At 42.0% G+C, this 15,569-nt stretch overlaps 1 protein-coding gene across 6 annotated transcripts in view; it reads left to right on the top strand.

Moving 5' to 3' along the window:
* The window catches only part of LOC126470451 (uncharacterized), a 45,980-nt gene extending 40,674 nt beyond the window's left edge, over positions 1-5,306 (top strand). For 4 of the 6 annotated variants that reach the window (XR_007586208.1, XM_050098299.1, XM_050098298.1 and 1 more), the window contains 2 exons: positions 1,124-1,194; positions 3,576-5,306. Coding sequence is in view for 5 of the 6 variants with exons in the window: in XM_050098298.1 (XP_049954255.1) it covers positions 3,742-4,380 (639 nt within the window). In the remaining variant the exon portion in view is untranslated. The remainder of the gene's footprint in view (positions 1-1,123; positions 1,195-3,575) is intronic. The other 2 variants (XM_050098300.1, XM_050098297.1) reach the window with 1 other exon arrangement.
* Positions 5,307-15,569: the final 10,263 nt, after the last annotated feature.

Raw genomic sequence — 15,569 nt, 5'->3', positions numbered from 1 at the left:
TGCCTTTGGTTACTGTAACATGGTTCTCAAGTCTGATTCCATCTCGATTCCCACTTACTGTGTAATGCCATGTTGCACACTTGCCATGCATGAAAGGACGTGAGGAACCTTTTGGCATATCACTTGTTAATCGTGCAAGGCTTTTCCCAAAAGGCAGATCAGCATATTATTTGTGTAATGGTTATTTCAAAAGCAGTTTTGTTATGCTTGTGGCTGTTGTATTGCACTAGTGTGCACCTTCTTTGCATGTTTCAGGTGTGAGGCTACCTGAGTTGGTAATAAATACTGCTGTTGTTGTCAGCATTCTTATATTGTGTCTATATGAGCCAAACAAAGTGGAATTTAAAGAGGATATGAGAATACAGACCAAATTGAGTGTCATTTGACAAGCATGTAACCTTCCACAGTAGTTTCAACTCTGCACTACAATATTGTTGCACTGTAAAGTAACAGTGACATTCTAACAAGAAAAATTAATTAAACAGAAGTTTGAAGTGATGAAATACCTTCACGTGTCAGAAAATACTGTAATTGTGTTCAAATATAAGTCATTGGCATGAAAGATTTTCGTTGCAAAATATGTGGTTACGAAGTACCACATAACGTCTCAGGTTTGGAATTACCGGTACATAGCAGAAAGAAAATAAAGTAACTTGCTGTCATAATAAAGGCTATTTAGGCCATAACTTTTTTTCTGTGCTCGGCAAAATCACCGGACTTATTCTTGACCTCAGAGAAGAGTGGAAAATGGTAAAGTGCAAACCTCATGATGGGAGATGACTGTGACAGGTTTTAACTTTCAGGGAAATTGCTACAGCCCATGCATCACATCATTTTCATTGTAAGAATCCATTAATGAAGAGATGCTGATTTGAGCATTATGTGAAAAATTTAGGTTCATTGGAGCACTTTTTAAGAAGAGGAATTTGATTACAAAAAGTTGTAGAACTGAGGTGTCCTTGAAGTTTGTAAATCACTGTTTTTTCATATGGCCTGTATTTGTGTAAGGAATAGATGTAGTCTCTTTGATACTTTCTACTCCTTTATTGCACTGCAGTTTGTTATACTTATTGATGCACTCAATGTTAGAAAGTAGTTAATATTGATGTGAATTTATTTCCAGCATGAAAAACATAGCCTACTATGGACCTGTTCACCTTACCTAAAGGAGGAAAAGGAGGAAATGCCATCAAGGTAAATAAATCATGTGTAAATATACCTACAATGCCTTGAATGGACAACATCATAGAATTCTGCAATGTGCAAGTTTACAGGGGAGGAGGGGGGGGGGGGGGGTCAGGAAATTGTGCAAGGGGAAGCGGTGAATGAAATTATTGTATATTGTCCCTCAGGAGTCAGAAAGTAACCCTAAGCCTACTGCAGATAAAAATCATGAATGTAGTATAACAAATTGAATAGCAGACCATGAAGACGATTAAATGTGGAAGGAGTTTGTTTTCATTGGTAGAATAATAGAATGGAATCTGTTAAGAACTTTACCATGATCATTATTGCTGCACCTTTTTTATTTCACTATAGGGAAACAAAAAACCGGAAAAAAGTAAGTTCTTCCATATATACAGACACTGATTGTTTGTCTTGATTGCATCATCACACACTGTAAGCTACACATTTGGATTCCACTGTTTGAAGGGTCATTACTGTTGGTGGTTGTTAGTGGCAAATTGTCTGTGTTGTGCTTTTTGTAATGATCTGAAGCATTGTAATGCATTTATTTCAACAGTTGTAATCTCTGAGCTCCATATGTCATTTAAATACTCCAATAATGTGGATACAATGACTGAATTCCAGTACTGTGTAAACTCTTCCATTGATACTTGGTAACAGGGGGAAAATTGGGAATGGAGGTTAAGTTTGGATGCTTCTGAATAAGCTATAAAAATACGCAATGTAATGTGGGTCCCAAATCCATTTAGTAATAAATACTAGTTGGTAGTAATAAATAAAACATAACTGCCTATCAGAAAGCCTCTACAGTGGAATTAGTGTAGTGCTATTTTTCTCTTGCATATTTGATGAAGTTGGTCATATCTAGCAGTAGCTATGGCATCAGCATGCGCATTAGCCACATGCAGGTTTTTGTCTGGTGGGGAAGGAACTGATTCAGACCTCTGGGGATGCCTCCGTATCCGCATCACTTTTGTGACTGCATTCAGAAAACATTGAGTGAATCGTGTATAAAAAGTTATGAAGTACGAGGCTGATGTAAACCACACTATTAATTTGAAAATAGAAGACATGAAATTTGAAATGCTCCAAGTGCCAAAATCGTGACCTTGAGGATAGTAAGTTTTAAGTATACTGTTTAATTACTGGTCATAGTTTAATTATGAATATGTTTTATTTGAAAATAAGCATAGTATGTATCTAGTTTCCAAAGGAAATTACAAACATTGTATTGTAGTAGTACGGAAAACTTACTGAAAGTGGAAATGCAATAAAAAGCCGTAATTGCCATATTCATTGCTCGTGAAAAGATAGTAAAAGTTCATTCTGCTATTGTAAAACTTTGTGGTCATTATATGAGATACTGAAATATTTCAGTCAGATCATTCTTCTTTTCTTCACAGCTGTGGCTTGTAATGTCTAGAGTAGATAGCTGCCTTTTCTTGATGTCCTGTACTGGTACACCATTTCTCAAAATAGGAATTCCTTTCCGGGCCTCAGTTTCATTTAAACTCTCCTCGTCCTAATGAGCCTTATGTTTGTCCAACTTAAGAAGTCAAATGTTTTCATGTTTCTGACGATAAATGGCTTTATTTGTCTTGATTACTGTATATGTCCTTTCAATCTTCTGACAACATACTGAACACTGCGCCTACCTCTGACCTCGCCGAAGCTGCACTTAGTGAATTTTTCATAAGTACACTACGAAATGGTTTCTACTTTGTACAAATTGAGCAGATTTGTAATAATAGGACACCTGGACAATGCCCTCCATTCAATTGGCTTAAATATCCCGGATCTGTTGAAAGAGGATATTATTTTACATTTTGGAAATGAAAAAATCCATTATATTCTTTCACTTTATCGTTTATCACCAGATTATATTTTTCACAACTCAGAAAATGTACCTATGTTGCGAGAAATTGTAATAGAAGCTTCTATGTTTGGAAGAAAGTTTCGTAATTCAGAAAGGAAACCTTGGAATGAATTCTGTGTATTAGCAATGAGTGATATGGAGCCTTTCAATTTCTTTAACAGTGTTTTCAAAATAAGTGTGCAGTATTATTGTATTAGGATCAATAATTCATACTTGAAGAATTCAAGATGGAGAATAAATATTTGTGAGCGGTGTGTAAATGAAATGCTTTCTGTACGACCCAGAGATCTAATTTATAAAATGTTTTGTGTCGACAACATATCATTAGTTGTTAATCCTTTGGAAGTTGTGGAAGGTGTATTTGCACCACCCATTGTAACTAAATATAATTATTGGTGCTAATTTTGTGCAAACACGCCACTATTTCGTAGTGTATGTTGTGGATGTTGTCTAGGTGCAGTTTCCGATTCTGATGGAGATGATGAGTTAATGTTTGATAATTGGTTTGCAGAATTCTGAAAACGGAACACATAGTGGAATTGATAACCTTGATGTGGATGATGCTGGAAGCCGAAGTGAAGAAACCATCCCTGAAGCTCTTCACATACCTGGTAACGAGTATCCTATCATCACTGGGAGAAGACGATGGAGCTTTGTTAACGTGCTAGAATATAACCATGGACTGTTTGACAAAATACGAACTGACTTCCTACTCATGTTCCCATGATTTACAGGACTTATTAAATTATGTGAGGTCTCTACCAGGTGGTACTACAGTGACGTCACAGAAAGACCGGGAGATGCTGACATCTTGCATAGCAAACTTACTGAGTTCTCAAAGAGATATCCTGGAGAAATTCTCTTCTGGAGAGAAGACAGAGACCACTTCCACATCATTCATAACTGTGTCTATTCCTCGAGGAGATGCAGATGTTGGTTCCGAAATGATGCATTTATTTCTTCCAGAATTAAGAAGCTCCACAGATGGAAAAGAGCAATTGCAGCAATGTCAGATATCGACTGGCTCAATGTACTGTTACACCTCTATGTGCAAAAGGGGTATGGCCGCGGACAAATTTGGATTAGAGGAGCCATTAAAAGACTACCTTATCCAGCTGAAATTGTATGATGGGAAAGTTGCCTCTCAGGATACCAAACAATACTGGAAGGGGAAAGTAGTCGATCTGATGGTGACAGCGAACAGAGGCATGCAAATAATGAACCATGTAAACAGTCTCATTCGAGACGCAAACAGATCATTACAGGAAAAGGGTGCAACCCGACAACAATCGCGCGCCAGGTTCTTTCCGTACTAATTCAGTACAATTGTATACCACCTGAGAACATTACAAATGTGCTTCCAATTGATCATGGTTGCTTCATGAATTTTATTGATCCTAAATTTAAAAGATTTTTCGATATGGGATTAAAGTTATACAAGAAAACCATTAACGATTTAGATCTTAGGGGAATTGAATCACTTTTATGTTCTGGATCACAGGATAGTATATTTTATGCTACCTCTAACAATGCATGGGAATGTTATTAAACTTTGGGCGATTCTTTAACCTGGTTAAACAAAATTCTATTATTCCAATGTGAAGATGACAATGATAAAGTTACAGAATTTTTGTTAAATTTAGTTTCATGGTTCAATAAGAATGGATTGTATTACTGGAGTAATGATAATTATGTACAGTCAAAAAAGTTAAACACTTTGTGTATTGTGGGTCCTCCAGATAGTGGTAAAAATTGGTTCTTTGATTGCTTTGTATCTTTTGCTCTTAATGTTGGTCATATAGGTAGATGTAATAACGAAACAAATCAATTCACAATGCAAGATGCTGTTAATAGAAGATTAATTGTTGGCAATGAAATTAGTATTGAAGAAGGAGCCTTAGAAGATTTTAAAAAAGTGTGCGAGGGAATTTCTTGTAACATTAGAGTGAAGTATAAAGGCGATGCAATTTTAAGGAGGACACCACTTTTATTAATTTCAAACAGTCAACCTGTAGTTTGCAGCCACCCTGATTTTAAGGATATTCGTGTGAAAACTGTAAGGTGGCGTAGATTTGAAGGTTTGCAAAATGCAACAAAAAAGCCTTATCCCTTAGCTTTTTTCAGTTTATTACAAATGTATAATGTGGAATATTAAATGAAAACCAATTGTAATTTTGAAATAGATATATTTTCAATAACTTGTTTACAAAGGTAAATAAAATATTACATTATACAAAATAAATATTACACTTGTTTTATTTCATATTGACCCTTGTACACTGACGATTCCTCATTCCTTTCTACATTAGACATAAATGTAATATCAGAAACTGGAACATTTGGTACATTTGCGCGAGGATAATGAGTTTCTAAACCATCAGAGTATACAGAACATTCAGCTATCACTTCAAATAACATTTGAGTATCTGTATACTGTGTAACATCATTGTTCAAACTACTCGTACTTAAAGCATATGTAGGATTTGTGCCTACATGAAGACTCGCCTGAACATTGGTATCATGAAGTCTAATATACCCAGCAGTAGCAATAACAGCTTTTTCTATTAAGTTTTATATCCAGATGAATCAGTGTTTGTTACTGGAGAAATAGCTCCTACTAATTGTTCATGAATTTGTGCTGGTCCAAACGGTGTTGTAGAAAAATTATCACATGTTACGAATGGAGTGGAGTGCTTATCATCATTGATTGTGTACCGTTGAGGTACACCCTGAGCAGTAGATGTTATTGGGAAAATATCAATATTAGCTGGTTTTGGGATTTTAAGAAAACCTAAAGTAGGTTTGTATTCGTAATTAAGAATAATACTGTCAGTACGAGCATCTGCATCTACCTCAGAAACACATGATTGTACACATTTCCAACCCCAGTTGTGTAGACCTTTTTCTTTTGTACTTGTTACACACGCATAATAGTATTTTAAGTTAATGGGTTGCCCAAATTGATGTGCAGGAACTGTAGTTAAAAAGTTGCACTCATCATTTTTATACCCATACCATGATTTCCAAATAGGCGAAAAATCACGTTTATGGTCTATACTAGTTGTTTCCATAGGAGCTGAGTTACCAAATGCGGTAGGCTTTACGTTAACACCAGGTATTTTTAAATTAATACCCACACTAGTAATATATTTTCATTTTGATTTAAAGTTGCAAGTTCTGTTTTACTGGAATTGGTAGGAAAAGCAATGCTAGGATTTCGGGCAATTACTTTTGTTGAACAGTGAACAATTCTACCACCATTTGGCAATAAATCAAATTCAGACGGAGTCATGTACAACAATGGTCTATCAACAGGAATTTCAGCCTAACATACCCCTTTATATAGTGCATGGCGCAAATGGCCGTGACCGATTACGCGCGATTTCTTTCTGTCACCAACCTTTTGCTGGTGTGGGTGCTGTCCCAGGTAGCCGGCTTGAAAAGCCAACTATCTCAGCACCACAGCCACAGGCGCCATGGCGACCTTGGGACCCGGGGGAGGGGGGGGGGGGGGTTCGAGTGGTATGGTCAATGAATCGACGTACATGTGCGGCCACACGTGCTGTCCATGCATGGTAAGAAAGTTCAAGAAGTTGGTTGCAATATTTCCAAGCCATTGAAAGGTGCAGTAACAGTGAGAGGTCTGTTATATACATTACTGAGCCTAATGTACATTTGCTACACTCTCTCCTAATTTAGCAATACGAATAAGGTTCCTGGGGTAGGAGTGCTATTATTTTGAGTACTGGCTGTGAAAATGGGTCTGCACCAAACTTATTGTTAATATTTAAGTCTGGGATGAAATATTGTGATTATTCTTATTGTAACATCAAAAGTTAATACACCATCTGCCTTTTCTTTTCAGAATGATGAATTAGTTTAAAGGATTTCATGAAAATGTAATCTGTTTTGTGAAGCTGTGTAAAAAGAACGATAGTCTCTTACTGAAACCAATAAGGAGAGATTTGGAATATTGAAAATTGATGCTACCCTTTCCGTACATGAGCAATCAGTTTTTTTGCATTTCCTTCTTACTTAAATCTTAATTAAATGCAATCAATCTAATTTGCATGACAGCGAAATGTCATTTACAAAAGTGGATTGTTACAGTCGCATTAGATGGTGCACTTGAAATGTAAAAGAACAGTTTCCTATTATAAGGTCAAGTACGCCTGTCACTATGGTCACAATCATATATCTGAAGAGGAGTGACTGTTGAGACAATGACAGAATGGTTGATTGTCAATGTACAGACTAACAGCACTATTGGCAGCTAGAGTAACAATGTAGGTAGCAGTGACATTTCATGGGACGCTGGCAGTAGGTATTATAGATGTGTGACATTTTACACCCTAATATTTTTAAGGTGCATAGTAGCAGGAGTGAGCATCTTCCGTCTTGTTTGTGGTCACTTGCTACACCTCACCAATTACACCATTAAACAGTGCCATGTGGTACAAGTGCTATCTCATTGCCACTCAAGAACGGCACCAGAATTAAGTAACTCACCTTATCCAGAGTGAACGTAAGTAGTTAGTCTCTTGTCTTTGTCGAACTAAATGAGGTTTCTCTAGAACTGACCCCCCCCCCCCCCCCCCCCTCCCGAGACACACACACACACACACACACACACACACACACACACATTATTTAAGTGACAGTCTTTAGATAAGTAGACAAAGTTGTGCTTTAATTAATCACAGTGACATTGAAATACTTCAGTCAGGATTTCTTAAATTTATTATAGCAGTAAGGAAGAATTTAAATTCCAGTTACTGGACAAGAAGAGGATACAAAACTGTTTCTGTTACAAATTATCCTACTAGGCTGCACAATGTCCTCTATTCATGAGATAAATAAATGTTTCTGCTTAGTCGGCTGTGCAAGCTTTGCATGTAAGTGACATTTCAAATATTTCATTAACTTTTCTTTATTCTCCTCCTGCTCCTCCTCCTCCTCCTCCTCCTCCTCCTCCTCCTCCTCCCTCTTCTTATTTTTCTTTTTCTTCTCTCCTTCAGCTTATGATATTTTCTCTGATACTGTGTAGACAGACAGTAAAATATGAACTAATTAAACGTTTTCTTTACACAGGAGATGTCATAAAGTAAAGATGCAGTAGAGGAGCCTCTTAGCTGTGGTTGTCACACTCATAATTGAAGTGATTACAGTGGTTAGTACCATAATTGAGTGTACATTGACTTTCAACAGTGCTACTAAGAGAGTGCTTGGTGATCGTTCCCACTAAGGAACTTTTATAACTGCTACAGAAAGGAAAATAACAAACACTGAAATATGTGTTGCACGTGACAAAAAAATTCTTTGAAGCGCTGCTTACATAAATGGTCTCCACTCAAACAAGGAAGATAGAAGACTTCAAAAATATTGTTTGAACTTCAAGAGTTCAATAATGTTTTGCAACAGTTTCTCACTGCACTGTAATTGATAGCGTACAGCTATTTTGCTAAGTATGTGTGCCTGTTGTGGGCTGCATCTCGATTCTTTAATTGCTGATGTGATGTTGTTTCTAACATACTTCTTGTATGCAACAAATGAAACCTCTAATTTTACACATTTACAATGAAAAATAGTCATTATTGATTTATACTGGTGCTACTCACTAATGTGAATATTGTTTATATATGCCCTTAAATAATTTGCTGACTTTGATTAAATTATAATTTTGCTTTGTAATCAGTGATGTAATAAGAAAGTGGTTTAGGAAGTTATTTACCCATTTCATGGACCAATTTTTTTGTAGCCACTCATCAGGGTTAATGTTTTTTTGTATCAAATGAGAATTGGGGTCAGATGACTATGTATACTTCTTAATAATTTTATTTTTGTGATTGAGGAACAAAAAGTGTGGTGGTATGTATATGCCCCATGGATCTTGTGATCTGTTATTTTGTTGGTAAGTATTTCCTCTGCCATAGAAACGAAGCAGTTTTCCCAACTTCACAAGTGACAACAGCAAAGAGCACATAAAGAACAGAAACTGATTATTGTATTCACAGAAGATTAGCAAAACTACTAATTTGGTGGTAACTATAGTTCCCAAGCCACTTCGAGAAACTACTTTGGTGGTAAGCATACTGCCCAAGAACCTTTAAAACTTGGGGAAGTATACTTACCACAGTCCTGAAAGCTATAGTTTACAACAAAGAGAATCTGCAACTGGTGCAGTGGACTACCACTGTCAGAAGGATACAGAACTGGTACAACATATTCCCAGTAAGACTGTAGCCGCACAGAGTGGCTGCACGCTTCGAGGTGCCACGTCACGGATTACGCCGCCCTTCCCACTGGAGGTTCGATTGGTTGGCTTGAAAGGGGGGGGGGGGGGAGAAGGAGAAGGGACCAAACTGCTGCAAGGTCATTGGTCCCTTGTTCCTGGTAAAATAATTACACAAGGGAAAGAAGAAAAGAAAGGAGACATACAGCACAATAACAGGAGAAAGGAAGAACCAGAAGAATGACAGTACAACCAACACTACTATGGACAAAACAGGGAAACGAAATCACAGAGAGAAGCAAGAAACAGGTAGAAGTGGTAAAAACAAGAGAGCAGATGACATTCGCCGGGCAACCATGAGAATAAAAAGGAAAAGCCAGTCACTGTGTGACACATTAAAACATCCAGCCTAAAAACATTAGAGTGCAGTGCAGAACACAGGGGCAAAGGAGAAGCACTAAAACTTATATAGAATGATAAAACCCACCGTCACGTATAAAACGTAAAACTAAATTAGCCGATGAGGCGTTGTCAGCTGAAATTAATGGCAACGAGTCCGTTAACTGAAGAGTCTCTTGCAGGGAGCCAAAGGAGGACAGCTCACCAAGATATGGGCCACTGTCAGCTGGGTGCCGAACTGACACTTAGGTGGGTCATCATGGTGCAGGAGATAGCCGTGTGTCACCCAAGCATGGCCGATGCGGAACTGGCAGAGAACACAAGAGTTCCTGTGAGGCCTGCATGGAGGACTGCTACACATTCGTAGTCTCCTTAATGGCACTCATTTTCTTGTGCGTGTAGCGGTTAGGCCATTTTGTCTCTCAAAGCCACAAAACCTTGTGGCGTAGTACTGAACGCAGGTCAGTTGCAGAGAAGCCGATCTCCATTAGCGGTTTCCGCATGGCCTGTTTGGCCAGCCTGTAGGCAAGTTCGTTGTCTGCGATTCCGATATGACCTGGGGTCCAAATACCACTGAACGACTTGACCATTCCAAGGCATAGATGGACTCCTGGATGGTTGCTAACAAAGGATGACAAAGGTAGCACTGGTCTATAGCTTGTAGGCTGCTCAAGGAGTCAGTACACAGAAGAAACAATTCACCAGGACATGAACGGATGTCCTCAAGAGCACGAGATATAGCCACAAGCTTGGCCGTGAAAACACAGCAGCCATCAGGCAAGGAACGCTGATCAATATGTCCTCCATGGACAATTGCAAAGCCGATGTGAGCATCAGCCATTGAGCCGTCTGTAAACAACTTCATGGCCTCAGTACATGCCAAGAATCGAGGGGAAGTGGCAGTGGAGAACCGCAGGGGTAACTGGGTCCTTAAGGCCATGTGAAAGGTTCGGGCAGAGCTGCGGCCTAGGTGTATGTGATTGGACCTCAAGTATAGGTGGTAAAGGCAAGGGCTCCAGTTCTGAAAGAAGGGATCAGACATGAACTGCAATTGGAAGCCCTGACCTGCGCTGCCAATGCGGAGATGAACTGCCATGGGTGGGGAAAAGGATACAGTGATTTGGATGTACAGGAGAACTACGAACGTGTGCAACACAACTGGCCAACAGTTGTGCATGCGTAACCTGCAATAGAGGAACTCCGGTCTCCAAAAAGACGCTTGTCACAGGAATTGTCCTAAAAGCTCCTGGCACTAGGTGAACTCCACAGTGGTGCACTGGGTCGAGCAAACACAATGCTGAGGGTGCCGCCGAACCATAAACCAGACTACCATAGTCAAGGCGGGATTGAACAAGGGCTCTGTAGAGCTGCAGCAGCATAGAGCGATCTGCAGCCCAGTTGGTGTTGCTCAGGCAGCAGAGGGCACTGAGGTGCTGCCAGCACGTCTGCTTAAGCTGATGAAGGTGAGAAAGCCAAGTCAATTGGGCATCGAAAACCAGTCCTAAGAATCGACATGTCTCCACTACAGTCAGTGGATCGTCATTAAGGTAAAGTTCTGTTTCTGTATGAATGGTATGACGCCTACAGAAGTGCATAACACATGACTTTCGTGGCCGAAAACTGGAAACCGTGTGCTAGAGCCCACGACTGCATCTTGTGGATGGCTCCCTGTAGGCTCAGCAGCACCAGTACTGGTGGAGCAGTATGAAATGCAGAAGTCTTCTGCATACAGAGTAGGTGAGACAGATGGCCCTACAGCTGCTGCTGGACCATTAATGGCCACTAAAAATAGAGAGACACTCAATACAGAGCCCTGTGGGACCCCATTCTCCTGGATACGGGGGGGGGGGGGGGGGGGGGGGGGGGGGAATCATGGGAGGCACCAACTTGGACATGGTAAGTATGAAGCGACAGGAAATTTCGGATAAAATTCGGGAGCGGGCCTCGGAGACCCCACTTGTATAATGGGGCAAGGGCATGATGTTGCCAGGTAGTGTCATACGCATTTCGTAAATCAAAAAAGATGGCAACCAGGTGTTGGCGTGTGGAAAAGGCTGTTCGGATGGTAGACTCAAGGGACACAAGATTATCAGTGGTAGAGCGACCCTGGCGGAAGCTGCCCTGGCATGGAGCCAGTAGGCCACATGATCCCAGGACCCAAGCCAGCTACCAACACACCATATGTTACAGCAGCTTACAAAGAACGTTGGTGAGGCTGATGGGCTGATAGCTATCCACATCAAGCGGGTTTTTACTGGATTTGAGCACTGGAATGATGGTGCTCTCCCACCATTGCGATGGAAAGACACCATCGCACCAGATCCAGTTGAAGATGACGAGATGTCACTTGTAGTCAGAGGAGAGATGTTTAATCATCTGATCTGGCCCAGGAGTTGTGTCAGGTTAATGAACAAGGGCACGTAGGAGCTCCCACTCTGCAAATGTAGTGTTATAGGATTCACTGTGGCATGTAGTAAACGAGAGGACTTTCCCTTCCAGCCGACATTTGAGAGTGAGAAAGGCTGGGGGCTAATTCTCGGATGCAGAGGCTTGAGCATAGTGCTCAGCAATTGCGTTTGCGTCAGTAGGTAACATGCAATTTATGTTAACACCGGGAACGCCTGTTGGGATCTGGTACCTGGAAACATGTTTGATCTTTGCCCAGACTTGGGAAGGTGATGTCTGGCACCCAATGGTCGAGATGTATCCCTCCCAACACTCCTGCTTCTGTCATTTGATAAGTTGGCGAACATGGGCACAGAGCCGTTTAAAGGCTATGAGGTGGCCCAGGGAAGGATGCCACTGTAGAGCTCACCGACACTCTTTAATTGCTTCAGTAAATTCCGGCAACCACCAAGGGACTGCTTTTAGCCGGGGGCACCCTAAAGAGTGAGGGATCATGTTTTCTGCCACAGAAACGATTGTTGTTGTCACCTACTCAACCATCACATCGATGTTACTGTGTGGGGGAGATTCAACAGTGACAGTAGAGGTGAAAGTTTCCCAGTCTGCCTTGTTTAAAGCCCATCTGGGCAGGCGTCTGTGGGTCTGACGCTGGGGCTGTGACAGGAACATGGGGAAGTGGTCACTACCAAACAGGTCATCTTGCACTCTTCAGTGGATAGATGGGAGAAGTCCTGGGCTACAAATTGATAAATCAATGGCCAAGTAGCTACCATGGGTCATACTGAAATGTGTGGCGGCCCCAGTATTTAGGAGGCAGAGGTCAAGTTGTGACAGTAAATTTTCTACCTTTCTACCTCAGCCAGTAAGCATGCCGCCTCCCCACAAGGGGTTATGCATGTTAAAATCTCCCAAAAGTAGGCAAGGTTTAGGGAGTTGATCAATCAGTGCAGTTAGTACATTCGGGATACTGCACCATCTGGAAGAAGATATACATTCCACACACATATTTCCTATGTCGTCCATATTCTGACAGCCACAGCTTCAAGAGGGATTTGAAGGGGCACAGGTTCAAAATAGAGTGAGTTTAGGACATAAACGCAAACTCCACCTGACACTTGATTATAGTCACTACGGTTCCTGTAATATCCCTTATAGCTGTCGAGGGCAGGGGTCCACATTGCAGGGAACCAGATTTCCTGGCCAGCAATGGAGGAAGCAGGTGTAAAGCTTAACAGTTGCCATAGCTCAGTCAGGGAGTGGAAAAAACCACCGCGATTCCACTGAAGGATGACATCATCGTGAGACTGGGAAGGTAGTGAACATTCAATGAGGTAGTTTATGCCTCAGTGTCACCTGCTGCCACCGACTTTTTGCCTGAGGTCTCTGAGGGTCAGGCGAGATCTAGGTCCTCAGTGGACGCCAAAATCTCCACCTCATTCACAGACACAGAGCTTGTAGGTAGTGGTGGTGTGCATGCCACAGTAATTCCCTTCATCTTGGGGACCTTCTTTTAGGATTTCTCTCACTGCTCCTTGGGTTTCTCTGCTGGGAGGACTTCACTGATTCAGTCTCTGGGACTGAGGATGAGCATGAAGCCCTACGACCAGCTGCTTTTGGGCTCTTCAGCCACTGGCAGGTGTCATCTTTCCCACTAGGAGAAAAATGGGAAGGGAGTAACCCAAGGGATCCCTTCCTAGCTAGAGGAGCCAAAGAAGACTTAACACTTCTCTGGCTCAGAAGTGGGGACTGATATCCCTAATGGTTGGGTGGGGAGGGGGTGTTGCTCCCAAAGTAGGTGGTGCAGGAGCAGCAGGGAGGGAAGTGCCCCCCCCCCCCCTCCACCAAGGGGGCAGGATCTGGTTCTGAGAGGTGACAGGAATGCGACGAACCGATGGTTGACAAATGTTCTTGTAGCAGCGGGGTAAGAGGAGGTCATAGCCACAGGATGTAGGTGCTCAAATTTCCTCTTAGCCTCAGTGTAGGTCAGTCAGTCCACCGTCTTATATTCCATGATTTTCCTCTCTTTCTGTAAAGTCCTGTAGTCTGGTGACCAAGGTGAATGGTGCTCTCTTCAGTTGACACAGATGGGAGACGGGGCACATGGAGTATTGGGATGTGATGGACGTCCACAATCTCGACATGTGACACTGGAAGTGCAGCAGGAAGACATATGGCCGAACTTCCAGCAGTTAAAGCACTGCATTGGGGGAGGGATATATGGCTTTACATCACAGCGGTAGACATCACCTTGATCATCTCAGGCAATGTGTCACCCTCGAAGGCCAAGATGAAGGCACTGGTGGCAGCAACCTGTTTATCCCTCACACCCTGATGGACACACCAGACGAAATGACCACCTCGCCGCTCTAAATTGGCATGCAGCTTGTTGTCAGACTGCAAAAGAAGGTCCCTGTGGAATATAATACCCTGGGCCATATTTAAGCTCTTATAGGGTGTGATGGTAACAGAAATTTCCCCTAACTTGTAACAAGTGAGTAATGCCCGTAACTGGGCAGAGGATGCTGTTTTTATCAAGACTGATCCAGAGCACATTTTGGACAAGCCGTCCACCTCCCCAAACTTGTCCTCCAAATGCTCCACAAAAAACTGAGGCTTCATGGACATGAAAGATTCCTCATCAACTCTTGTGAATACGAGGTACTGGGGCCAATAAGCATCACTGCCAACCTTAGCCTCACTTTCCTCCCATGGTGTGGTCAGGGAGGGGAATGATTTGGGGTCATATTTCTTAGCATTGAAGTTAGACTTTGCCCGCTTACCGACTGCTGGTGGTGTGCCACCAGTAAGAGATGACGTACTATGCTTCATGGCGTGTCATCCGCCCAGATGCCACCCACTCTGACCAGGGGCCCTCCCCACAGGCGCCACCCAGCCTCAGCAAGAGCCACCTGGGAGGGTGGCCACTGCCGGGAGTCCCGATGCCCCAGGGAGATGGGCCTATGCTCCATGGCATATGTGGGGAGTTAACGGCGCAGGCATCTGCAGAGCAATTCCTGTGTTGTCAGGGTGCTACAAACAACATGGTGGCACCACTACAACTCACTGGCTACCATACTGGATATGAGTTGCAAAGAATTCCATGGTCCTCATTGGCGCAGCAAATGACACTGCATAGTGGATGGAGGAAAATGCACCCAGGAAGGTGTCCTTGCCCAAGAGATGGAGGATGAGTTGGACTGCAGTGCTACAACAAGGAAGTGGGCTAAAGATCTCAATGTACGATGGACACAATGCACCATGTAAGGCACCCTCTCCTAATTGGCTCACTCTTTGGGAAGATTTTGAATAATGAAAGTCAAACCCTACTGTGGACCATCACATAAAGGCTGAAAGGTGTGAGACTGCTTTTAGCTGCCTCTTACGACAGGCAGGAATACCTCGGGCCTATTCAAACACCCAGGCCTACAGGGGGTGGGGGTTCGAGTCCTCCTTTGGGTATGGCTGTGT

The sequence above is a fragment of the Schistocerca serialis genome, chromosome 3 (genome assembly GCF_023864345.2).
Source record: "Schistocerca serialis cubense isolate TAMUIC-IGC-003099 chromosome 3, iqSchSeri2.2, whole genome shotgun sequence".
Classification (NCBI taxonomy): domain Eukaryota; kingdom Metazoa; phylum Arthropoda; class Insecta; order Orthoptera; family Acrididae; genus Schistocerca; species Schistocerca serialis.
The sequence above is the reverse complement of the archived record's forward strand: the minus strand, read 5'-3'. Positions and strand labels throughout refer to the sequence as shown.